This window comes from Aspergillus luchuensis, chromosome 3, assembly GCF_016861625.1.
Source record: "Aspergillus luchuensis IFO 4308 DNA, chromosome 3, nearly complete sequence".
Taxonomy (NCBI): domain Eukaryota; kingdom Fungi; phylum Ascomycota; class Eurotiomycetes; order Eurotiales; family Aspergillaceae; genus Aspergillus; species Aspergillus luchuensis.
In genome coordinates, this window is record NC_054851.1 from 2,000,127 (window position 1) to 2,023,985 (window position 23,859).

The 23,859-nt window shown below is 50.0% G+C and overlaps 8 protein-coding genes across 8 annotated transcripts; 6 read left to right on the top strand and 2 right to left on the bottom strand.

Moving 5' to 3' along the window:
• Window positions 1–177: 177 nt before the first annotated feature.
• MSH5 (MutS family protein MSH5) lies at window positions 178–3,533 on the top strand (the record flags this gene model as incomplete). Its single annotated transcript, XM_041687222.1, has 15 exons — window positions 178–526; window positions 578–670; window positions 728–1,103; window positions 1,156–1,555; window positions 1,606–1,683; window positions 1,731–1,790; window positions 1,839–2,193; window positions 2,250–2,346; window positions 2,395–2,484; window positions 2,534–2,723; window positions 2,776–2,810; window positions 2,863–2,944; window positions 3,001–3,112; window positions 3,163–3,364; window positions 3,425–3,533. The coding sequence occupies 15 exons, from the start codon at window positions 178–180 to the stop codon at window positions 3,531–3,533; spliced, it is 2,628 nt and encodes an 875-aa protein (XP_041541128.1).
• Window positions 3,534–4,163: 630 nt separating this feature from the next.
• On the bottom strand, window positions 4,164–6,179 carry AKAW2_30682A (something about silencing 10 family protein; the record flags this gene model as incomplete). Its single annotated transcript, XM_041687223.1, has 2 exons — window positions 4,164–5,938; window positions 5,996–6,179. 2 exons carry the CDS (start codon window positions 6,177–6,179, stop codon window positions 4,164–4,166), a joined length of 1,959 nt encoding a protein of 652 aa, XP_041541129.1.
• A 345-nt stretch (window positions 6,180–6,524) lies between these two features.
• ksrA (3-dehydrosphinganine reductase) lies at window positions 6,525–7,746 on the top strand (the record flags this gene model as incomplete). The annotated part of the gene is made up of 3 exons (XM_041687225.1): window positions 6,525–6,665; window positions 6,728–6,859; window positions 6,916–7,746. The coding sequence occupies 3 exons, from the start codon at window positions 6,525–6,527 to the stop codon at window positions 7,744–7,746; spliced, it is 1,104 nt and encodes a 367-aa protein (XP_041541130.1).
• A 639-nt stretch (window positions 7,747–8,385) lies between these two features.
• AKAW2_30684S (sterol desaturase family protein) lies at window positions 8,386–9,520 on the top strand (the record flags this gene model as incomplete). The annotated part of the gene is made up of 2 exons (XM_041687226.1): window positions 8,386–8,865; window positions 8,954–9,520. 2 exons carry the CDS (start codon window positions 8,386–8,388, stop codon window positions 9,518–9,520), a joined length of 1,047 nt encoding a protein of 348 aa, XP_041541131.1.
• Window positions 9,521–10,473: 953 nt separating this feature from the next.
• Window positions 10,474–11,472, bottom strand: AKAW2_30685A (60S ribosomal protein eL6; the record flags this gene model as incomplete). The annotated part of the gene is made up of 3 exons (XM_041687227.1): window positions 10,474–10,626; window positions 10,734–11,069; window positions 11,353–11,472. 3 exons carry the CDS (start codon window positions 11,470–11,472, stop codon window positions 10,474–10,476), a joined length of 609 nt encoding a protein of 202 aa, XP_041541132.1.
• A 512-nt stretch (window positions 11,473–11,984) lies between these two features.
• On the top strand, window positions 11,985–13,383 carry AKAW2_30686S (uncharacterized protein; the record flags this gene model as incomplete). The annotated part of the gene is made up of 3 exons (XM_041687228.1): window positions 11,985–12,035; window positions 12,124–12,689; window positions 12,831–13,383. The coding sequence occupies 3 exons, from the start codon at window positions 11,985–11,987 to the stop codon at window positions 13,381–13,383; spliced, it is 1,170 nt and encodes a 389-aa protein (XP_041541133.1).
• A 1,150-nt stretch (window positions 13,384–14,533) lies between these two features.
• cch1 (calcium channel protein CCH1) lies at window positions 14,534–20,998 on the top strand (the record flags this gene model as incomplete). The annotated part of the gene is made up of 4 exons (XM_041687229.1): window positions 14,534–16,144; window positions 16,200–18,542; window positions 18,596–19,259; window positions 19,314–20,998. The coding sequence occupies 4 exons, from the start codon at window positions 14,534–14,536 to the stop codon at window positions 20,996–20,998; spliced, it is 6,303 nt and encodes a 2,100-aa protein (XP_041541134.1).
• Window positions 20,999–22,652: 1,654 nt separating this feature from the next.
• On the top strand, window positions 22,653–23,318 carry AKAW2_30688S (uncharacterized protein; the record flags this gene model as incomplete). The annotated part of the gene is made up of 1 exon (XM_041687230.1): window positions 22,653–23,318. The coding sequence occupies one exon, from the start codon at window positions 22,653–22,655 to the stop codon at window positions 23,316–23,318; it is 666 nt and encodes a 221-aa protein (XP_041541135.1).
• Between the last annotated feature and the right edge of the window lie 541 nt (window positions 23,319–23,859).

Consider the following 23,859-nt stretch of genomic DNA (forward strand, 5'->3'; position numbering starts at 1 on the left):
ACGACTAAATTGTACATATTTACTATAGAATTTCCATTGCGTTATTTTCTTCAGTGTTGTAAATTTTCGGGGCTGTCACTTGATCTGGTAAAGTAGTGCCGCTTTGAAGGCGTGTTCTTCATAGAATGAACCTCCTAGCAGACACTCTCTCAATCTGAAAGCAACCACCCATGCATTATGGAGCCACGAACGAAAAGAAAACGTACGACCCGTTCCCGACATTTCGACTCTTTCAATCCCTCGTCCAAACATGACGACTTTCCACGACCGATGACTTCAGGCAACTTGCCTCCCTCTTCACAAGAGACACTAAGAGCAAGAGCACCTACCTCTAATAATGCTGAGCAGTTTCGATCTGGTAGTGCCAAGTTTGAGTACTCCATCGATGACGAACTTGAACAAATTGTAGTGGCAGTGGATATGAAAGATTCAGGGACTGTCGGATGTTCCTATTATTCTGCGCTGGAAGAGAAACTATACCTCCTAGGCGATCTACGGCATTCCAGTAAGGATATAATCGACAGTTGTTTGTCTGACCTTCTCCGTTCTCATGCTTCAGCGGCTAACGAGTCTGAAGTGGTCCTCCAGACGAAGCCTACAGTACTCTTGATATCTCCCCGTGTGGATCCAAACAACCTCCAAGAAAGACGATGGGATGAACAAATCAGCGGTTAGAGGAGCATAGTTTTGCTGTTTTATTAGAATGGGACATATCTGATATTTGCAGATACACACTCCTATGTCCCCTACCAACTTGACGTCCGTCCATCGCAAGAATTCAACTATTCCAATGCAAAGAACAAACTGATTGCTTTAGAGATATCTTCAAGACATGAGCATCGCATCAAGTTCTTCGTGCCACACAGTGGGTTAGTTGACGGTGAACAATTAGATACTGAGAACCTGGACCTCACATTGCAGGAAGGCAAGCTTCTGCATGTGTCCGGCTCCATCGATATGGAGAATACAGTGACGATTGGATGTGCTGGTGCCATACTCGCTTATCTACAAAGACGACGAGCTTCCATGTCAATGTTCAACGAGAGAGCCTCTGGAATCTTCAGAGTATCATCCGTGGAAATGTTCACTTTAAGCGGAACTATGTAAGTCTTCATCCTCTCTGAAACAGCGAGGCATTCGTTTACAGCGAAGTAGGTTTGTCAACGGCAGAACCTTACTTTCGCTCCAAATTATGGAATCTGAGACACATCCCAGCATGGTGAATCAGGGCCCAGGAAGAAAGTCAACGTCATCAAAAGAAGGGCTTTCAATTTATGGTCTCTTCCAGCGTTTTGCATCTACACCACAAGGAAGAAATAAATTAAAACAGATGTTCCTCCGACCGAGCGTGGGACTTGACGTTATCAATGAGCGACATTCCTTTATCAGTGTGTATCATAGGGCGGACAATTTTAATCCATTGGAGAAGATGGTCAAGGGCTTGAAGCACATTAAGAACCTCCAATACGCGATGATCAACCTTCGAAAGGGCATCAGTACCGGAAGCGGGAAGATTATGGGGTTCAAGGCGACTGTGTGGGCTACTTTACTGGCCGTATGTCATAACATTCTCATTGTGGGGATGCCTGGCTAATATGGCATAAGTTTGCTTTTTATGGAATTGACATCCACGACGCTTTACGAGAGACTTCAGATGGTGCTAATCTGGCTCTCCATAACAAGGTCCTCATCAGATTCGCTCACTCGAAAGTCGACTAACCATGTTGCAGGCGCTACGTGCTTTCGAAGCAGCTCAATTGTACAAAGTCGGAAGAATGATACAAGAAATAGTATGCACAATATTTCTCACCAAAATCAGCCGATTCTGACCATATCAGGTCGACATTGATAGCTCTGAGGAACAGGGCAGAACCGTTGTGAAACCTGGAATAGACAGGGAGCTGGATCGCATAAAGGACAGGTATGACGGTATGAACAGCCTTTTGAAGCAGGTTGCAATAGAGATAGCGACGACCATTCCCGAGAGTTACGACATAGATGTCAATGTCATTTACTTCCCGCAACTCGGTTTCAACATTGCGATTCCACTCAATGAGGCGGGAGACGCCGCTTACAGGGGCGTTGAAGACGAGTGGGAACTCATGTTCTTCACAGAGAACAGAGCTTATTTTAAGGACTTCAGGATGAGGGAGATGGATGAGAAATTAGGTGACATCTATGGCATAATCTGTGGTTTGTCTTCGGTTTTCGATGCGCTATTGTGGCCAATGCAGCTGACGACTTGATAGAGAAGGAGATCGAGATAGTTTATGATCTCGCGCAAAGGGTACTTCATTATGAGACGGTGCTTTTGGAAGCATCAGATGTATGTGGGCAAATAGACAGGTAAAAGATAGATGCCGACGATTGATGAAAGTATCTTACCGGTGACAGTCTTCTTGCAATGGCTCAAGCGGCTAGCTTTTACAGGTTGGTGCGCCCTAAGATGGTGGAAGGAGATGTTATCAAGATCAGAGGCGGCAGGTAAGACAACTGGCGCTTTAGCGTGTCCAGAGGGCTAACACAATGGTAGACACATCCTACAGGAGCTTACGGTCTCGTCTTATGTGCCCAATGATACCTTTTTAGTTGATAGAAGGACACGAGGAGAGCCGTTGGGGCCTCTTCACTTAACACCCAACCCACACGAAAGTGACTATGGACCAAGCATGCTACTACTTACAGGGCCGAACTATTCTGGGAAGAGCGTATACATGAAGCAGGTGAGCTCCTTCCATAGCATCAGTTAATGCTAGCTAATGAGGTGCTATGCAGGTAGCTCTCGTTGTCTATCTAGCGCAGGTGGGAAGGTATGTAACGCCTGGTTCGAATGATTCAAGGCTATTATACTCAACGGTATAGCTTTGTGCCAGCTGAAAGCGCAGAGCTTGGGATTGTCGACAAAATCCTGGTCAAGTCAAACACTCAAGATAGCGTCTCCCAGGTAAGCTCGTGAGTCGACTATTATACTAGGAAATCTAACTTGTGTCACGTTACCAGATACAAAGTACCTTCATGAACGATCTGCAGCAGCTATCCTTTGACCTGAAGCAGGTAACCGGCCGTAGTCTGCTCTTGATAGATGAATTCGGCAAAGGCACCAATGAGAATGGTTCGTATATCTGCATCTCCGAATAACCAGCTAAAATTTGACACTCTTAGACGGCATCGGACTGGCATGTGGAGTCCTCGAACATTTACTGAACCGCGAAGATGCTCCCAAAGTCATAGCTGCAACACACTTCCATGAGATTCTCGCGAACGGTTATCTCAAACCTAGGCCGCAGTTACAACTCGGCCACATGGAGGTCCGTGTGCATGAAGAACCCGGTGAGGCTGAAGACCAGATCACCTATCTCTATAAGTATAGCGCCAACCCTCGCACGACGATCATAAGCAGGAGACACTAAGATGCATGGCATAGTTTCCGCTTAGGACGAAGCGATCAAAGCTTTGGGACAATGTGTGTTCTGGAAGAATCAAGGATCCAGGCTTATGCTCTAACTGGGTACGATACAGATGCGCCGCGATGAATGGTATCAGCCAGACAATTGTCAATCGAGCAGACGAAATTGCCTCACTATCCGCTCGTGGTGAAAATCTGATGGCCGCTTGCGCTGTCCTTTCGGCTCAAGAGACACAGGCTCTAGAAGATGCAGTAGGATATACTTGTCTATCTATTTCTGGTCCCCCGGTTGAGAAACGACAGGGCTAACTAGTTTTGCTTCCAGGACAAATTAGCGAGGGAGTTCTTGTCGTTGAATCTGTCTGCGCCTTGTGATGTTGAGTTGATGAGAGATAGGCTGGAGAAATTGTTCGACGGATCTGGTGCGGGTTCTTGACTGCCAACCGAGATTAGTATATATTTATCTTCACCCGGACGGATAACGGTCCACCCCAGCAACTACTTACTGCCAATTACAGTACTATCCGGTGCCTTTATGGTCTTCTTTAATCCAATGTTTTATGCTACGGCCAGTCTACTTTACTAGTGGAAGCTGACTTCAGCAATATCATCAAGAGTCAGACAAAGGTTTGTATCATCGGGAAGAAAATTATCTATATACACACAAAGACCCATTTTCGCACACATTGAACGCCCGTAATGTATGTCTCCAATTGTGCTACCGCAGTACCAAGAAACAGAACCAGAAGAACTAGAATCAGAGCTTAACACTCTTAACAACGTTCTTCTTGATACCCGTAAGTTCACCACCATATCCACCACGACCTTCACCACCCTTGTATACCTGACGAATACTGCCGAGCTTCTTCTTCTTCTCCTCGAATCTCTTTCTCTTCTTGACACGAGGGTTGCGAGAGTCCTTGCTGCGCTTGGGCGCAAGACCCTTGTTCTTCTCGATCTGGTAGGTGATGGCACGCTTGCCATCGGGTCCGACTTCTTCCTGGATCTCAACGTGGCCGCCTTCACGAGCCGCAGCAGCATAGGCCTCGGCGCGCGCCTTCTTGTCGTCCTTGCGCTGCTTGCCACGAGCCGCGACCATGTCGTAGTAGTCGTCATCGTCGGACCCTTCGTCGCCACGGAGCTGTTTGGCGACCCGGTGGTCTTCCTCGTCACTGTCGCCGCCTAGCTGCTCGGAGTCCTTCAGCTTCTGTTTACCACGTCTCTCGGCTTCGGCGTTCAGGCGGGCTTGGCGGTCCCTTAGACGCTCACGGTAAGGTAGATCTGCATCACCACCTGCGTCACGACCGGCTGCGTTACGCTTGTTGGCTTTCTGGGCGAGTTGAGATGTGTAGAACCGAAGAGAGCGCTTCTGCTTGGCCTTCTCTTCGGCTTCCTTGGCTGTGAGGGCGTCTTCGTCACCGAAGTCGGAGTCGTCGGCTTCCTTGGTCGACTTGGTCTTCTGGGCAGCGCGTTTCTTGCTCGATCCGGAAACGAGCTTCGACAGGTCGGCGAGGTTGGCTTCAGTCTGTCGGAGTCGCTCTGCTCGTCGTGCCTCTGCCTCGGCTTGTGCTGCTTCAGCGGCGCGCTGTGCCTTGGATACCTTCTCTGCCTTCTTCTTGTTCTTCTTGGAAGTCTGCTCCTCGCCCTTCTTGCTCTTTTGCTTGGGCGTAGGTGCATCGGCCATAATTTCATCAACTTCGGAGTCGTCCTCGGCTTCGGATGCCTCCGGCTCGGGTTCACTGAGGTTCTTGACAGTCTCCCAGAGTTTTCTGAACTTGACTAGGGAACCCATTATGGGGTGGGCTCTTAGCTGAGCAGGCGATAGTGGAGCAGGCTTGCCGGAGTCGTCGGTGGAAGAGGTCAGGAGCATAAAATACATGCCGATCGTACCAAGGTAAGCGGACAGAGCGCGGAACTTGACGACGGTAACCGGTGCGAATTCCGGAGCATTTTCGGAGTCATCGTTGGCATTGAAGCTTTGGGCGGCCTTGGCGAGGGCCTGATGCGTGGACTGGAGGTCGGCAAAGTCTTTCGCTAGGGGCTCGAACTCGGGATATCTGGACTTGAGTATCTTCAATTTCTCCTCTTCGCTCATATCTTCCGTAATCTCCAATTGCGGGAGAACCTCTGTCACCTCACCGCCATCCTCTGCATCCTTCTGGTCCTTGCCGGATTCGACCCATTCAGATTCGTCGAAGCCGAAGTCTTCCTCACTGATGGCCTGCAGATGCTTCTGCTGAAGTCGCTTAGCTTCCTCCTCCTCTTCAAGAGCGTCTGCTTCCGTTTCGATCTGATCCGCACTGTAAAGATCCTTCTTGGAAGAGCCCCAAGCGGCGATACCTTCTTCGTCGTCTTCAGATCCCGGACTGCCGCCGCGCTTCGACTTGGATTTTGACTGAGCACCATTCATTTCGTCCTCATCATAGTCATCGCCTTCGTCAAAGTCTTCCTCGTCATCAATATCTAGATCATCCTCGTCGTCCTCGTCATCGTATCCCATGATTTCTTCGTCCGATGCCTGGAGAAGCTCCTCTAGAAGCGTAACCCGTTAGTTAAACATACCCACAGCATGCGCTTTGTGCAACCAACCTTCCTCAGCCACCCTCCGACGTCTCTTTGCTTCCGGCGCCTCTTCCAGCAAGATCTGGTCGCGACCGGTCTGGAACTCATCCTCCGAATCATCGAATCGCTCCTCAATGTGGAATTTGGACGGGCCATGCTTGTCCGCCTTGGGGGCCGCAGGGCGACCGCCAGCCTTTCTCTTTTTACCCATGATAAATTGTGTATGAGGGAGTGAGAGGTAGAATTGCTAGTACGGACCAAATCCTCCGCAGCGAATCGATAAACTTTCGCAATAAAAATTTGGGAGGGACACTCTCACCGCCCGGCAGACACTAGTCCCCAATTGGGTGTTTGCACCGTTTGGTGGGCCCATGTTCCGCGGAGGATCGCGCCTTCCTATCTGGAACTGTTCCTATCATCTTACCCAAAAAGCAACAAGAATACCGCTTCCTTCTCTCCTCATCGGCCATTGTCCCAAAACAGGAAGCATCGAACAGTCCCAGACATCTGTTTTTTCTTTCCTCTTCCCCAAAGCCTTTTCTCTTTCTCCTTTCCTATGCATCCTCTGATACCCACCATCTTTTACGACTCTTCCCCGACGACGCTGGGAATTTATACCATTCTTTGCGGACTATTCCTATACTCTGCTAGCAAAATGTTCGGATTCGGTCGTAACCAGTTCGTCGTTCAGGGCAGGGTATGTTTCCATTGTTCCTCTAACTTCATGCCCGTGGCATAGTCGGTTAACCTCTTCTTTAGACCGTTGTTATCACGGGAGGTTCGGAGGGGATGGGCAAGGCCGTGGCTTGCCAGCTTGCAGAGAAGGGTGCCAATGTTGTGCTCGTCGCACGCACGGAGTCGAAGCTCCAGGATGCCGTTGAGACTGTCAAGGTAAGTTGACGTTTGGTCTCAGGGTGAACTTCAGCTAATTCATAATGTTCTTAAAGGGTGCCGCGGCTGAAGCCGAGCGGCAGAGATTCCACTACATCTGTGCAGATCTGACCAATGCTGCCGAGTGTGACCGTGTCATGGCCGAAGTCACCGAATGGAACGACGGACAATCCCCCGATATCGTATGGTGCTGTGCGGGATACTGCAGTCCCGGCTTCTTTGCAGAGACCCCGGTTCAGACATTGAGGGATCAAATGGATACGGTGTACTGGACAGCTGCCAACACTGCTCATGCAATCTTGAGACGGTGGCTTGTACCCATTACTCCCAGCCAGCAAATACCGCTACCTCCTAGACACCTCATCTTCACATGCTCTACCCTCGCATTTGTGCCCATTGCTGGTTATGCCCCTTACTCGCCTGCCAAAGCTGCGATTCGCTCCTTGTCTGATACTCTCAGCCAAGAAATTGAGATGTACAACGGTTCTCGCGCCGACAAGTGCCGCTCAGAAGCTCCAGCTACGGACGTCAAGATCCATACCGTCTTCCCCATGGGCATTCTCAGCCCTGGATTCGACAACGAACAGAAGCTCAAGCCGGATTTGACCAAGAAGCTGGAGGCTGCTGATAAACCACAGACACCTAGGGAAGTTGCAAACATTGCGATCAAGGCCCTGGAGAGGGGTGAGTACATGATCACCACGATGTTCGTTGGCGATGTTATGAAGGGATCAGCGCTCGGAGGCAGCCAGCGGAACTCCTTCATTAAGGATACGTTCACTGGCTGGCTCAGCAACTTGTTGTTCTTGCATGTGAGCCCCGATCTCAGGAGGCAGGCCTGGAGCTGGGGCGAGAAGCACGGCGTCCCTGGTCGCCGGAGAGAGTAATCGATGGGGGTCTTGCTATGCTTTGTGTGTCGTCGTTTGGTGTATGCATTAGATACCCTGAGCGTGCCTCTTTATCCTTATGACCATTATTATGTTCGCCTGGAGTATCATGTACTGAGAAATCCCAATTGATCATTAATTTCAACATCATCATTGTTCCACTGTCTTTAGGTTCTAGTTTGACGGCCAGGCTCCATAGGCTGTACTGTAATCTCGGATCACGGAGCAGAATTGAAACGTCTGTAGAACGGAGAGGCGTAGACCAATAGAGATACACTTGCAACGAACGAAGCCTTTGAAGCTAAGTACTGGTAGGTCTGGAACCTCCAACGGATGCTTGGATGGTTCCTTTGTCCGCCGCCGAAAATAGCCGCAGAGTTGACAAAGCGAGGCGCCATTTTAGGGCTAGTGGGTCGTGACGTCGGGCGGCTGCTGCAGGCACTTTGCTCTTCCATTGTTCCTGCGGCTGTCTTTCACTTCGACAACCACAAAACTTTCTTCTACTTTGCGCCTTTGTTCCTAGTCTCACTATATAAGATGCGCCTGCGAAAGCATGCAAGGGGATGCTAGATACTGTGATCCCGCTGCCAGATCGTTATTCTTCAGAACCCTCAATAGCTCCCAATCGCCGTCGACACCATGAATCGGGTTTTGGCTCTCCCAGCTCTGTTCTTCTGTCTCTTCACTTACACCCCCTCCTACACCACCTTTAATTTGATCTTCTTTTATATGACATGGACAACACTCATCCTGTCGCATTCCCCATTCAAGGTTGAGCTGTTCGGCTCCATAGGCGTGCGACTGCTGTTCTATATCCTCCCCTCGGCGCTGCTCTTTCTATTCGATGCGCTTGTCCCCTCAGCCGCCGTGCTGCTCAAGGCGCATGGTGAACAGGGTCTCCCGACTGGAAGCAAGCGACGAGGAGTCCGGGGTCGAGAGCTCAAAGTCGTAGGATGGTCATTCCTCAACATATTCATAAGCATCGCCGTGCAAGCTACCATCGAAACTCTTCGCATCGGGTATTTCAATACGCGCAGTGCCCTCAAAGTATCCTTCTCGATCCCGATCATACCATGGAATATTGCCTTCCATCTCGCCTGTGTCCTACTACTCCGAGAGGTAAGTTCTGTCTCGAAATGTTTACACTCCCAATGTTGGCGATCAGCCGCAACGACATTCAAACTAATCACGCGCGCGCAACTCCCAGATCCTCGCATACACCATCCACCGCTTCATCCTCCATAACGACACATACCGCATCACGCGCTACATCTCCTCCCTCCACCAAACCTGGTACCACTCGCTTCACGCGCCCTACCCTTCCACAGCCCATTACGACCACCCTATTCCCTACCTCCTCGGTAATGCCGTCCCCACATTACTCCCCGCCGTCTTCCTCCGCCTCCACATGATCACCTACGCCATTTACTTGAGCATCGTCTCGCTGGAAGAGACTCTCGCTCACTCCGGATACTCTGCCATGCCGATGGACTTCTTCCTCCTGGGCGGGATCGCTCGTCGAGTAGAGAAGCATCTTTTGAATCGCGCGGCTGGGAATTTTGGCCCGTGGGGTATTGCGGATTGGTTTTGTCAGACTACAATTAGCGAAGAGGAGGGTGAGGTGCTGATCACCGAAACAGAAGATGAGGGTGATGAGCCTACGCCCGTTCATAGGGGGAAGGAGATTATTGAGGCCAAGGTGCAGGAGGCTTTGGATTCGCACGCTAAGAAGACGCAGAGGAAGCATAAGAAGAAGTTAAGGCAGTTGTTGTGAGGTGGTGTGGGGAGATATATATTTTGTTGTTGTGCATACATTTGGTGTGTTGGGTTGGTTGGTTCGTTGTTATGTGCTTATGGATCATGTAATTTATGATGTGATGCTATTTCTGAGGTTATGTGCGCAATATGGGTTATATTGTCTGGCAGGGAGTTTGGTTCGACTTGGTTGGGATTGGTCTGGTGTTTCATAGAAGAGTCGCTGTCTATCATAGTGTTTTTTATGAATGTTATCGTTATCAGTGTGAATGTGAATGTGAATGTGCATGTGGGGCTGGGGCTGGGGTTGCATTCGGAATCCCGGCAATGTCCAGTTGCCAATAGATAAGTAGTAGCAGTAGTCGATACACACACAAAGTATACTACCTAGTACTATCATACCGTCATGCATCATAGATATGAATGATCTACTACAACTTGATCTACCCCAGAAGAAATAGTAGTGGATCGTCGATATAATAAAATGCCCAATTCTTTTGATATTTTTCCGCCCGAACCTGATATTGAAAGAAATTGGAATAGTCGTAGTGAACAGAGTGTAATAACATAAAATTGAACAGCTGGAAATGGTATTCTTCTTTTTTTCTTTTCATTTCGGCTCAAAGTTATCGACTGCAAGAAGGGGGGGTTGTGCAAACGGCCAGAATTGCTGGAGGAAGACAGTTCAGTTTTTGGGGGGAGATCAAGTATGAAATAACAACCGGTTTTTCCTTTCCTTTTTTAACCTCGGCATTAAAAAAAACCGCAATCCTAAGCAAACATGAGGCTCGAATCGAGTTACATATACTTCATGAGCTGTTTCCTCCTGCGACCCCCCTTTTCCTTCTGCAAGTGCCGGTTGTGGAGTTCGACCAGTTGCTTGCAAAAGATTGAAAAGGGGGTTTCTAGCCGCCGCCCCTCGCAGGACTCCTCCACAATAACTACCGAACCCGCGGCCGCCGCGTCACACATCTACCACTTCATCTCGTGGGGCTTGTCGCCGTTGCGGAGGCTGAAGGTGCTGGCCAGGTAGCTTCCGAGGAAAGCCTCCTTCTTGACGGAGGCGAGGATGGACTGGTCAACGGCCTTCTGGTCGCTAGCGCGAGCGCTGGCAACAACCTTCTTCTGTTGATTGAGAAAAATCGCTATATCAGTATTCATCCGGCCACTTCCGTATAGGTTGGACTCCTCTCGGAGGAAGAGCCAAACCACGGGTGTGTATGTGCACATACCTGGGGCTTCTCTCCCTGCTTGAAGAAAGCCTCCTCGGTCTTCTTCTCGGCCTTCTTCTCCTTGGTGAAGTAGTCGGCAGCGGAGACCTTCTCGAGGGTCTGGGCGTCAACACCGCTGATGTCGATACGGGTGCTGGTGGCAATCACGTAACGAGCGTTGACACGGCGGAGGGGGACACCGTTGATCTTGAAGGGACCGGTGACGAGGAGAACACCCTGCTCGAGGTGCTTGAGGAGAACGACACGCTTTCCACGGAAGCGGCCGGCGAGGAGGATCAGAACGGTACCGGGCTGGAGGCTCTCGCGGACCTTAGCGGGACGGATAGCCTTGCGGACCTATATGTATATAAAATAACCATGTCAGAATGCCTGTTCCAATTCCTTCTTGCCCATTTCGAATTCCGGGGCCCCGATTTCTCCAAGATGCGATTCCCTTATCAACTCATGCGGTATAGAACACTGGCCCTGAATCTTTGACTTGTCCTCCAAATCTTCCGCTTTTTCGCAAAGGAAGTTCAATCTTTCCCAATGACCAGCGCAAACCCGTCGCATTTGTTCATAACGAAACCGCATCTTTTCCAACTGATTTTCTGGCTCTTGCACAGGGTGTGGTACTGACTTTCTTGGGCTGCGACTCGTCATCAACGGGGTACCATTTCTGGGCCTTCTGGGCCGGGTGAGGGACGGTCCTCTGGCCCTTTCCAAACTGCTTCGTCTGGCCAACAGTAGAGTCCGACATATTGGCTGCTGGGGACGAAGGTGGTCTGAAAAGAATGTAGGGGGAGGGTGGTGGTTGTCGACGGCGGGTGGTTGTTGGAGTTGATGTGTGACTTGCTACTTGCGCCCCAGGACGGGAAAGTGTGAGTTTGTGTGGACGCGAGCCCTAGCCGAAAGGCGCTAGTGCCGATTCGGCGCCCCTTTGATAGCGATAGCCCGATAACCGCTGCTTTTGTGGCCTCAGGCAGAACACGTGTCTTTTTTGCCGTCCGCCTTTCCGGTCACCCGTAGATACCAATTCCGCAGAAACCCAAGCTCCCTCCAATGTTCATCACGTTACCTGCCGACTTGTTTGCGGGTGACGAACTGACGTACATTACTGCTTCAGCAGCTTCTTCCGTCAATCCACAACCTACATTTTCTTTGCCGCATCGTTGGTGTGCGCTTATCATCAAAGCTCTAGCTTAGAGAATCTGTGTATATTTTCAACAGTCTTTTTTTGCTACCTTCCCTTAGCCTACACCATATTACACCATGTCTATAGCTCCGATCATTACCTTCAAAGCGGGTATCTGTGACCTCGAGGTTAGTTAAATATGAAGCTTTCCCCCACCCGCCACTGCCTCATTGCATTTCTATCAACATGTTGCTCACTCCATCTGCTCTTTAATAGACGTCCGGTGAAACCTCCGTCGTCAAGCCCAAGCCCACCCCCGGTTACATCTATCTCTACTCCGAAGATGAGCTGGTACACTTTTGCTGGCGCCCCAGATCTGCTCCCCACACGGAACCTGAGCTCGACCTGGTAATGGTTCCCTCGGATGGATGCTTTGTACCTTACAAGCCTGTCGACTCTACAGCACCTACCAACGGTCGTATCTACGTCTTGAAGTTCTCCTCCAGCTCCCAACGGTACCTCTTCTGGCTACAATCCAAGTCTCAGCATGAGGACGGAAACCCGAGCTGGTTCAGCCAAAGGGATCTTAAGCTAGGAGAGATTGTCAACGGGCTGCTCCAGGGTGAAGATGTGGATGTAGAACATGAGATCGCCAACCTTCCCCGAGGCGGTCCCTCGGGCGGCGATGACGACGAGACTATGGAAGATGTCGAAGGCGTGGACCATGATCCGAACCACAACCATGGAGGGAACAGTGGAGGAGCTGGCCCGGATGCGACTGGCGGTGATGTTCGGGCGGAAGGTCAAGGATCGAGGGAGGGTGGTGCCGATGGTGGAAGAGCGTAGGTACATATCTCGACAGTTTTATTTGTCTCTAGTCTTGAACTTTACTAGCCGAGATATTCAATATGCTCGGATATTCTGGTCACGATTATAGGCCTTCCCTTTCATGAATCCAAGCTAACTAGCATTTTGGCTCACAGGGCCGCCACTGACTCGGATCCTTCATCTGTCGTGCAGAGCTTCCTGCAATCGCTGCATGGGGGCTCGCGGCAATCCCAAGACCCCGAGAGACCTTTCACTACTCTGCAAGATCTACTTACTACCTCGACTACATTGCCCTTCTTGGAATCTGCGGACGAACAAACGGTTGACAATCTCCTGAGTTTCCTGCCGCCGTCGCTGCTTCTCCTGGCGCAGGACAATGATCTCGAGGAAGCCGCGGCAGCTGATCAGGACCCGGACATTGCTCAAGCCGCCCTGGGATCGCTCGAACTGACGCAAAAGAAGGAGATTCTGCGCAAAGTTCTACACTCCCCTCAATTTGCGCAGAGTCTAGCAAGCTTGACGATGGCGATCAGAGATGGTGGATTACCGAGCATCAGCGAGGCTCTAAAAATTCCAGTTGCAAATGGAGGATTTATGCGTAGAGGAGGGGTTCCATTGGGTGGTGGTGATGCTGTTGAGGCATTCCTCCAAGGCGTTCGGGATCATGTTAAGGATTCGGCAGAAGGAAACCGTATGGACACCGATTGATTGGGTTCGAAATAGCAGTGATTATGTTATGTTGACAGGGTTCTTTTTATTTCTCTTATCTTTTTTTACTATTATTATCTTCAGCCAGCCATTCTGTAACTATCCACTGATGTTTTAGAAATCCATTAGCGGCCTTGCATGGATGTCTCATCCCCTCCTAAGCAGAGAGAGACTTGTCATGGGTTATTTTTGGCATGAGGTGGGTGGGGTAAGAAGGGCACTGGTCAGTAGGCAGCATGATAATACTGGTAATATAAATACCGTTAATAATAATGTGTCTGGTGTGGCGTATTGGCGGACTCCGCCCGTTAATTTCAAACTGAATCAAGAAATAAAAAAAGAAAAAGAAAAGTACGTAGGGCAAAAAAGTTTCCGACTTGATGATCTCTTCCTCCACCGAGGAAAAAGAGGTGGGACAGATATCAATGGAATTGCCGTATCGGGAGTGGACACAAATGATGGATCCATCCTGATCCTGTCAGGGACCGAACAAAGCAAGTCAAGTCAATGTCAGTCATCCGTACTTAGATTATTACTTAAATGCATCATGGGGGGGGGAGGCGCATAATTCTCCTCCCGGGCGCAGCAGGGGGGAAAAATCCCAAGTCAAGCCCCGTTCCAAGCCAGAGCCCATCCATATCCACCCTCAATAATTGGCCGTGTGTCGAACGAACTCGACCCGGACCATTCATAAGGCTCAGACGTTTAGCAATCACTGGGCCAGAGAACCTGGCCAATGGGCCATACGGAGGCCGCCGCTGCCGAATCCGCCCCAGTTTTGGCCGCTTTGGCGCCGTCCAGCCAAAGCTCCGCTGCGCATACCGAGCAATAATAACCATCACTGTGATCTGGAAGTCGACACGTTTGGGTTCCCTGTCCCCATCATGCCCGCTGCTTCTTGACGGCTGCCTGGCTTGATTGGATCCTCGCCCACGTTTCCGCACGGGGTGCCACCGCTAACTTAACCAAAGTTCGTCAGCCCTTTCGTACTACTTTAACTTACTTAGGGAGTCTGTCCCATATTTTCCCCAGCGCGCTTTTACTTGGCCTCGGTCGTCAACGCTCCCCAGGGCCCTTCTGACCTTCTTTCTTTTCTTCCTGAACAGCCTGCGATGTCTGCCTTCGGTTAGCACTCTGACGACTGCCCACCATGGCTTCAAGTAGCCATGACCGCGGCCCCGATGACGATAATTTCCACATCGATCACTCAATCCCCTTGCAGGATCTCTCATCGCCAGACCATGAACGTGGAGGTCCAGCTGGTGTTGCGACAAGGCTGGGCCGATCTTTGACCGGTAGGGGCCGGACAGGGAGAAACTATGAGCGCATAGCGGTGGATTCGCCCGTTGAAACGGCCAATGCGGCGGGCAATGCGCGCCCGCACCCTCACATTTCCCATGAAGAAGATGAAGACGCAATCGAGGATCCGGGGGCATTTGCTCAAGCGACTTCATTCGGTCTCAGTTTTGACCCCTCGTCCAGTACCTCTCTTGCCCCGACGCATAGTCGAGCACCCTCCAGTGTTGACCTAGATACCGTGCCGCTCGACGGAGCCGAACACTATCTCGCCCACATCGACACCTACAACGACACCGCACGATTGACGGAGACACAAAACGTCCAGCCCATAAGCGGAGCATCCGGCTCAGACAATGGACACCAGAATGATCAGGGCGGTACAAAATCGGTTCAACTTCCTGCTACCAGCCATTCGGGGTCACGATTGGGTGACGATCTACACAATCTGGAGGGTGGTTTCGTGGGTAGATCCCGCGGAGGAAGCAATGCAGCGGACAGGTCGCGATCGCTGTCTCCCTCGGCTTCCGGATCTGCCTTGATGCGGGCCAGTTCCATGATGAAGTCGATGTCCCAGCGTATTGTCAACCTTAGTAACGAACCTGAAGTGGTGGAACAATCGATCCTCAGGGAGGAATCGCATAAGAATGCGCGAATGGAAGAGCCCCCGGCACTGCCATCTTTGCCAGACTATGCGCATGATGCGCCGTCTACCAGTTCATTGAACAGTTCAGCTCCTGGAGAGAAATTGCCATCGAACAATAAGGCATGGCGCGGCATTAGCAACCCTCTGAGAGGGAAATCGCTGGGTATTCTAGGCCCAGATAATGCCCTGCGGATGTGGTTGTGTGATATACTCGTTCATCCGTTCACGGAACCCTTTATTTTGATTGTGATTGTGGTCCAAACAATTCTGCTGACCATTGAATCTGCACGCTCTGTCTGGAGTTATCCCCGGGCTGTCCGTTGGGGAGCAAATCCCATGGATTATCCTTACTTCGCCATCTTCATTATCTATACGCTCGAGATTATTGCTAAAATCCTCGTGTCAGGATTGATCATCAACCCTGCGGAATACAGCACTCTAGACCGGTCGATGGGGTTCAGGAAAGCAGTTGTTGAGAAAGGGAAGAACTTGATCATACCACAGCGGCAGTTCTCAGTGCGGAAGTCTGCCATGTCAGAACAGCCCCAGGCTTCCATTATACGCACTTTTACGGGCGGACTGAATCAATTGGAGAATCAATTGGCCGATGACCCCCTCCAGAAGAGTCGCGTGCGACTGGCCCACCGTGCCTTCCTGCGGCACTCGTTCAATCGGCTTGATTTCGTCGCCTTAGTATCGTACTGGGTGTCGTTCTTCCTCTCGATCTATGGAGTCGAGACTCGCCAGCAGCTGTATGTGTTCAGCATGCTGAGCTGTCTTCGAATTCTTCGTCTCCTGAATCTGACCAATGGTACTTCTGTAAGTTCTCTGTTAAATACACTTAGCCACGTCGTTTACTGACATTCGAGACAAGGTTATCCTGCGCAGTCTCAAAAAAGCGGCACCATTGCTTGCGCACGTAGCGTTCCTTATCGGCTTCTTCTGGCTTCTGTTTGCTATCGTCGGCATCCAAAGCTTCAAATCAAGCTTTCGGAGAACCTGTGTCTGGCTTGGCGTTGACGGTGAAAGCGATTACGCACAGAATGATCCAAACGGCTCCTTACAGTTTTGTGGAGGCTACGTCAATTCGACTACAGGACTACAAATGCCTTGGCTTCAGAAGGATAATACTTTCGGTTCATCTTCTCCCAAAGGCTACATCTGTCCTGCAGGCTCCATTTGCCTTGAAGGAGAGAACCCCTACAATGGGACATTGAGTTTTGACAATATCGTGAATTCGCTGGAGCTTGTGTTTGTAATCATGAGCTCGAACACGTTCACCGACCTACTCTACTATACTGCCGACAGCGATTATCTTGCGTCTTCTCTTTTCTTTATATGCGGGCTTCTCATATTGAGTTTGTGGATGGTCAATTTGCTGGTTGCAGTGATCACCCACGCTTTTCAGGTTATCCGAGAAGAAAGCCAGCGCAGTGCCTTTGCCGTTAAAAAGATAGACACGACTGAAAGAGAGGATTTGGCCTCTCGGAAGGTCAGTGCGATCAAGCGTCTCTATGACAAGACAGAGTGGCTCTGGGTTTGCATTATCATTTTTGATCTTGTCGTCCAGGCTATGAGGAGTGCTTCGATGAGCGATGATCGGGCCCAATTCATTGACACCACAGAACTTGTTATGACTTTCGTCTTCCTTTTCGAAATCATCCTAAGATTTGCCTCGGATTGGCGCACGTTTCACAAGAAAACGCGGAATTGGGTCGATCTGGGCCTTGTCGTAATAACGTGCATCATTCAGATTCCAGCAATCAAGCGTGAACGAGCGTACGATGTCCTTACACTCTTCCAAATTCTTCGAGTATATCGTGTTGTGCTCGCCTTCAAGGTGACCAGGGATCTCATTATGGTCGTCTTCCGCAATGCAGTTGGTCTGCTGAACTTGATCTTCTTTGTCTTTTTGATTACGTTCCTTGGTTCCATCTTCGCAACTCAGCTCTTTCGTGGGCAGATTCCAGAGGAAGACGCAGATGGTGATACCATAATCATTACCTTTTCCGATATCTACAACTCTTTTCTCGGGATGTACCAAATCTTGTCAAGCGAGAATTGGACGGATATCTTGTATAACGCTACCACGTACACAGTGTCATACAACACAGCTTGGATCTCTGCGGCTTTCTTGATAATATGGTTCATCCTGGCCAACTTCATTGTCCTGAACATGTTCATTGCAGTCATCCAGGAAAGCTTCGATGTCTCGGAGGATGAGAAACGGCTTCAGCAGGTCAAAGCGTTCTTGCAGCAGAAACAAGTCAACATGGCCTCGCAGGGAAACTTGTCTCTTTCCAAGATTTTCAAGCTCGGTAAGGACTCGAGCCGGTATAAGGATCCTCTGGATCACGGCCCAGCGGCACTGGAGATGTTGCTCAAGGATGCTGTCGTCCAAGAGTTCCTTGATGAGGATGAACCACCTGAGAATCGGCCGGGCGACAACGTTCCATTAGAGCAGTCGGCCACAGCCGAGACAGCTCAGCCAGGATTTTTCTCGCGCACCTGGACGAAGTTCACCACTTCAATTATGCGTCGAGAGCCAAACCCTTTCTATTCCAAGCTGGATATCCCGCGAACATTCGACGAGCTTGACCCGAGGACGATGGCCAAGGAATTTGTTTCAGCAGCTGAGCAGAGGAAAAGGGCTCAACGAGAGTATCTCATGCGACATCCAAATTACAACAAGTCACTATTTATCTTTGCGCCAAACCACCCCGTTCGGAAGCTATGCCAGCGTATCGTGGGACCGGGGCGTGGAGTTCAACGAGTGGAGGGTGTAGATCCCTACAAGCCTGTCTGGTATGCATTTTCCGCCTTTATTTACGCGGCAATTGTCGCAATGGTGTTGCTGGCCTGCATAACCACACCGATCTACCAGAAGAATCACTTTACGACGAACAGGGATTGGTTCACCTACACTGACATGGGCTTCGCGGTCTTGTTCACCATAGAAGCTATCATCAAGGTTATAGCGGACGGGTTTTTCTGGACGCCTAATGCGTACTTTCGCGGCTCCTGGGGCTTTCTTGATGGAGTAGTTTTGATCACGCTCTGGATCAGCGTCGGTGGATCGCTGTTCGAAGATTGGGGCGTCACCCGAGCCATTGGAGCGTTTAAGGCGCTTAGGGCGTTGAGACTCTTGAATGTTAGTGATAGCGCTAAGAATACTTTCCATTCAGTGATCATTGTTGGAGGATGGAAAGTCATCGCTGTAAGTTCCGCACCTTATGAGGCCCCAGAGGCAAAATCTGATGCACTTGACAGGCCGCAGCTGTTTCGATGAGCTTTTTGATCCCCTTCGCTATCTATGGAGTGAATCTTTTCGCCGGACGAATGGTGTCATGCAACGATGGCGACATTTCAGGAAGCCTGGATCAGTGCATTGGTGAGTACAAGAACACGCCTTTTAATTGGGATGTTCTCTCTCCGCGAGTGGCCGACAATTCCTACTACGACTTTGACAACTTTGGCGATTCCCTTTTCATTCTGTTCCAAATTGTCTCCCAAGAAGGCTGGATCGACGTGCAGGACAGTGCTATGAGCATTACTGGTGTGGATACGCAGCCGCAGGACTATGTTGCGCCGGAGAATGGGCTCTTCTTCATCATCTTCAACCTGCTTGGTGCCGTCTTCGTCCTGACGCTGTTCGTATCTGTGTTCATGCGGAACTACACAGAAGAGACTGGTGTAGCGTATCTTACTGCTGAACAGCGATCATGGCTGGAATTGAGGAAGTTACTCCGGCAAATCTCCCCTTCAAAGCGCTCCTTCGACAATAAGAGCCGACAGTGGAAGATGTGGAGTTACCGAGTCGCCGTTAAGAAACATGGCCCATGGGCAAGATGTGTGACTTTCATCCTTACACTCCACCTGTTGTTGCTGGTCTTGGAATACTATCCCGAGCCGGAGGTATGGGATCAAACCCGAGGTGAGTTGCTCTTCCTATGGCTTTCAGACGAGTTATTCCGCTAATATGGTACAGAGATCATATTCTTTGTTTTCAACTTTGTCTACATTGCCAATGTTCTGATCCGGATGCTTGGCTTGGGTTGGCATCGGTTTAGCCGGAGTTCATGGGATGTGTATTCGTTGCTCTCTGTTTCCGGAACGTTCATCACGACGATCTTGAGATTTGTCTCGTCGAGCCAGGTGATCAACGAACTGAACAAGCTCTTCTTGGTCTCGATCACACTTCTTATTATTCCCCGAAACAACCAGCTTGACCAGCTGTTCAAAACTGCGGCGGCGAGTCTGACGTCGATCGGAAACCTCATCGCCACGTGGTTTGTCCTTTTCCTGGTATTCGCGATTGCCATGAACCAAGCCTTTGGTCTCACGAAGTTTGGTTCACAAGAGACCGACAACCTCAACTTCCGCGATGTTCCCAAGGCGCTGGTGCTGCTCTTCCGGATGAGTTGTGGAGAAGGCTGGAACGAAATCATGGAAGACTATGCCACGATGAGCCCTCCGATGTGCACCTACGATGGTAACTTTTTCCTAGACGACTGTGGCAGTGCGCCGTGGGCTCGGACACTTTTTATTGCTTGGAACATTATTAGCATGTACCTCTTCGTATCCTTGTTCACATCCTTGATCTTTGAGAGCTTTTCCTACGTGTACCAGAAGAGCAGTGGACTCTATGCGATCAGTCGTGAGGATATCCGCCGATTCAAGCATGCATGGGCTACATATGACCCGGACGGAACCGGGTATATCACCAAAGAACAGTTTCCGCGACTGCTGGGAGAGCTCTCGGGGGTGTTTTCGATGCGAATCTACGATGGCGAATTTACTATCGGCCAAATCATGGAAGAGTGCCGGGTTGACAAGCGCGACTCGTTGCTTGCGCATCGGAGGGTGGTCGACGGGCTGGACTTGGACAAGATGGCCAGAATCCTTCGACAGATCCCAACGGACGTAGTGCGCAACCGCCGACAACGGCTGAACGCGTTCTATGAGGAGGTACTTGTGTCGGCAGACCCGGTGCGCGGCATCTCGTTCCACTCCTGTCTCATGATCCTGGCCCACTACAACGTGATCAGTGACAGCAAGAGTCTGCGACTGGAAGAGTTCCTGCGCAGACGGGCGCGACTGCAGCGTGTCGAGGAAACCATCCGTCGGCAGACAGTGATCGGCTTCTTCGACACACTGTATTGGTCTCGCGAGTTCCGGCGTCGGGTTGAGCATAAGAAGTCGGCCCGGATGAGTGGTGTTCCTCAGTTCTCGGTGCCGGAGATCTTTATTGATGACGGATCTCACGACGACCCGGCGGCGACCGAGGGGCCACGAGAACAAGCACGCGACGCGCTGACCGGAGAAGAATCGTCGCAGCAGCCGATGCTGTCCCCAACATCCCCGACGGGGCGAGCCACACGGTACCAGCTGCCACCCATCGATACCAGTCCGCTGGGTCGGATCTCTGTCTTGAACTCCCCGGCGACGGAATGGTCCAGCATCAGCCCATCGCTGTCGCCTCTGCGGGAGCGGGCTGGCACGACGTCGTCGTACGGCAGTGGGGGAGATGTGCACGATGAGCAGACAAGCCCGGCGCATTCGCGACAGAACAGCGCGATGAACGTGAACGATGTGATGCAGTCGCTGGGCGAGTCGGTGTGGGGCGAGAGTATCCGACGCAGCTTCACACAGCGACGGCGATCGGGGGAGTGAGAGAATAGATGAGTTGGTTGATATATGAGCGATGTTGCCACGATTTGGTTTTTTCTTTTTTCTAAATAGAGATGTGAACATGGGGATGATTTCAAATTTTCACCCTTGGTTTTGTTTCTTGGTTGATTCTCTTTATGTGTATTTGGTCTACTCCTGTTTTTTGGCGTGTCTTGCTTTTATCCCTTTCCTCATACTTACTAGCCGTGCCGTTCTCGATGTTACGATGCATCCATCATCTGCTGTTAGTCTGTTTTGTTTTTGGATGATTCATTTGCCGGTCTGTGTGATCCGTCAGTGAGTGAAGAGAGGGGAAGAGAGAGAGAGAGAGAGAGAGAGAGAGAGAGAGAAAGAGTTGTTGATCGCTACGAGACTAGATGTTTTGCATAGCGGGGGCGTGTGGGCGAAAACCACTGCGTTGCTTGGTTCCGAGCGCAGGTCAGTTTATCCATGCGTTTTACATAATGTGTATGTGTATGTGTACAAAGAGAGAGGAATAGATAGAAGAAGATGATGATGATGATGATTGATTGGTTAATATTCAGTAATGAACTTGGCTTTCCAGGATGCTTGGCATTACCGGATTGGGCAACGATGAAGGTTGGGTTTTTGAAATCCGGATGTAGGGAGAGAGCAGGCACGAACACGTATGTATAAGGATGAAAGACAAGGAAGGAGAAGATAAGAGAGAACGTCCGCAGGCGGAAAAGAAGGGGAGTGGGAAAAAAAGCCAAAGCAGGAGAGGTCCGTCGGAAGGGATAAGAAAGATAGTTTAGATGGCCGGATGCAGCAACGAGGGGGGCGAGGAAAAAGGAAAGCGTCACTGCGTTCGGCGACTTCCTGAGTCGCCCTCGTTCAATCAATCATCTTTATCCCCAGTCCCCAAGTCTACTTTTTACACTTAATTCCATTTCCCTTTTTCCTCCTTCCTTACCTGCCGCTTTTGTATGATTTGGATGCAAATGGGGCGCCCCCCTACTAACTGGCCTCTGTCTGGGCTGTAGTTATAAGAAGGTTTAACTACTCCTGCTGTTGCCAGCTCTAGTTACTTCTGGCTGTTTCTTGTTCAGTTCCTGATACTACAATGAGGCCGTGACTGACTCCTTCCTCTGACGTTATTGTCGTCATTCAACTGTTCAGTTACTTACTTACTTACCAACTACAACTAATATTTGCTTTTGATCATTATTGTACCTGACCTGATCCTAATTTGTCTCCCCACATCATTTTCTGGCTGCTTTGCTTTGCTTTGGTGAGGCGAAACCCGACGGACCACCTGACTCGATCTAATTTTCCCTCCGATTCTCTCTCTGTTCTATTGAATTCAATCAATCAACATCCAATCTCATCCCATACATTATTGATGGTTATCTGTCAATCTTAATTACTTTATTATTCATATTGTCGGTCAGCCCGCACCCACCTGACATCATCTCATCTTATTTTATCCATCTTACTTTATTATTATTATTATTCTCTCTTTTCTCTTTTCTCTCCCCCCAGAGAACATCCTCATTCTCATTTCCATTTATTTATCTACTGATCCTCATCTATCCTCACAACCAAACCAAAAATGCGCCCTAACCAACCCACCCCCCTCCACCTCCACACTTCTTTCCCTTCATCATCATCATCCTCATCCGACCGCAACAACAAAATGTCCACCTCAACACACGCAACATCAACAATAATCCCACCCCATCCACACCCCCCGACCACCTCCAACGCTATTCATGCCAACCCCAGCAGCGGCGGTGGTGGTCCATCCTCCCCATCTCTCTCCGTCACTCTCTCCATCCCATCCACCACCCCAACTCCACTCAGCTCCACAACAGCCAGTCCCACCTCCTCACCCACTTCCTCTCCCGTTCCCCGCCGCCGTCGCTTTAACAATAACCACTACTACAACAATGCTATCGGCAGCCTCAACACCACCTCTCTCTCCGACTACAACTATGGCCAAGATTACTACTATGGCAGAAGTAGTAATAATCGCAGCCGCAGCCAAAGTCCCTTCCGGTACTACCACCACCACCACCGCCCCTCATCCATGTCGATGATGCTGCTACGGCGACGGCCCTCGAAGGTCGATTTGGCCCTCTCGGAGGAGCGATCCCGTGCGGACGAGGATAAGATTGAGCGGCTGGGACTGGATTTGATGGAGCCGAGACCCGTGGATCCGTTATTGGGGGTAGGGTTCGCGTTGGATAGTATGGATGATAGTGTTTTTGGGGCGGTCGATGGGGGTGTGTTGGAGAGGAGTGGTTCCCAGCCGAGGTTTGTGATGGGTGGGATTTTTGAGGTTATGGAGGGGAGGGGGTGATCCTGATTTCCTCGGATTTATTTTATGATGGATTGTTTGAATGGGCGATGGGAGATGGTATTGGGGTTTGGGATGGATGGAGTAATTAGGGTTGTTTGTTTATGCTTGGGTTTGAGCGGGTTTACTTGATTTTTGTTGATTGACTTGGAATTGGCGGATACCTTGTGAGTTGTGAATTGTGAATTGTGGAGTGGAGTGCAGTGGAGTTTACTTTGCATTATTTTTGTGTAGAGGGTTTGCTGTGTGTTTGATTGCTAACTAGTTTATTTCTCTATTTTCTGATAATGATTCTCATTTGAATCCGATTTTCTGATTATATCTCCTGCTATGGACATATCATTCAGCACAATGCAACTGCATGTATATCTTGCAGATTAGCATACATAATGAACATTTTCATTATTCCTCTTCAATTTGCTTGCTTGTTTCAGTCCACCTATCTTCTGCATCTCAGCATGAGATAGAACAATAACAAAATGCTGAAAATACACTTATACAGTATCCACTTGTTTGCTACTTCTCTGAATGCCACCAGTATACA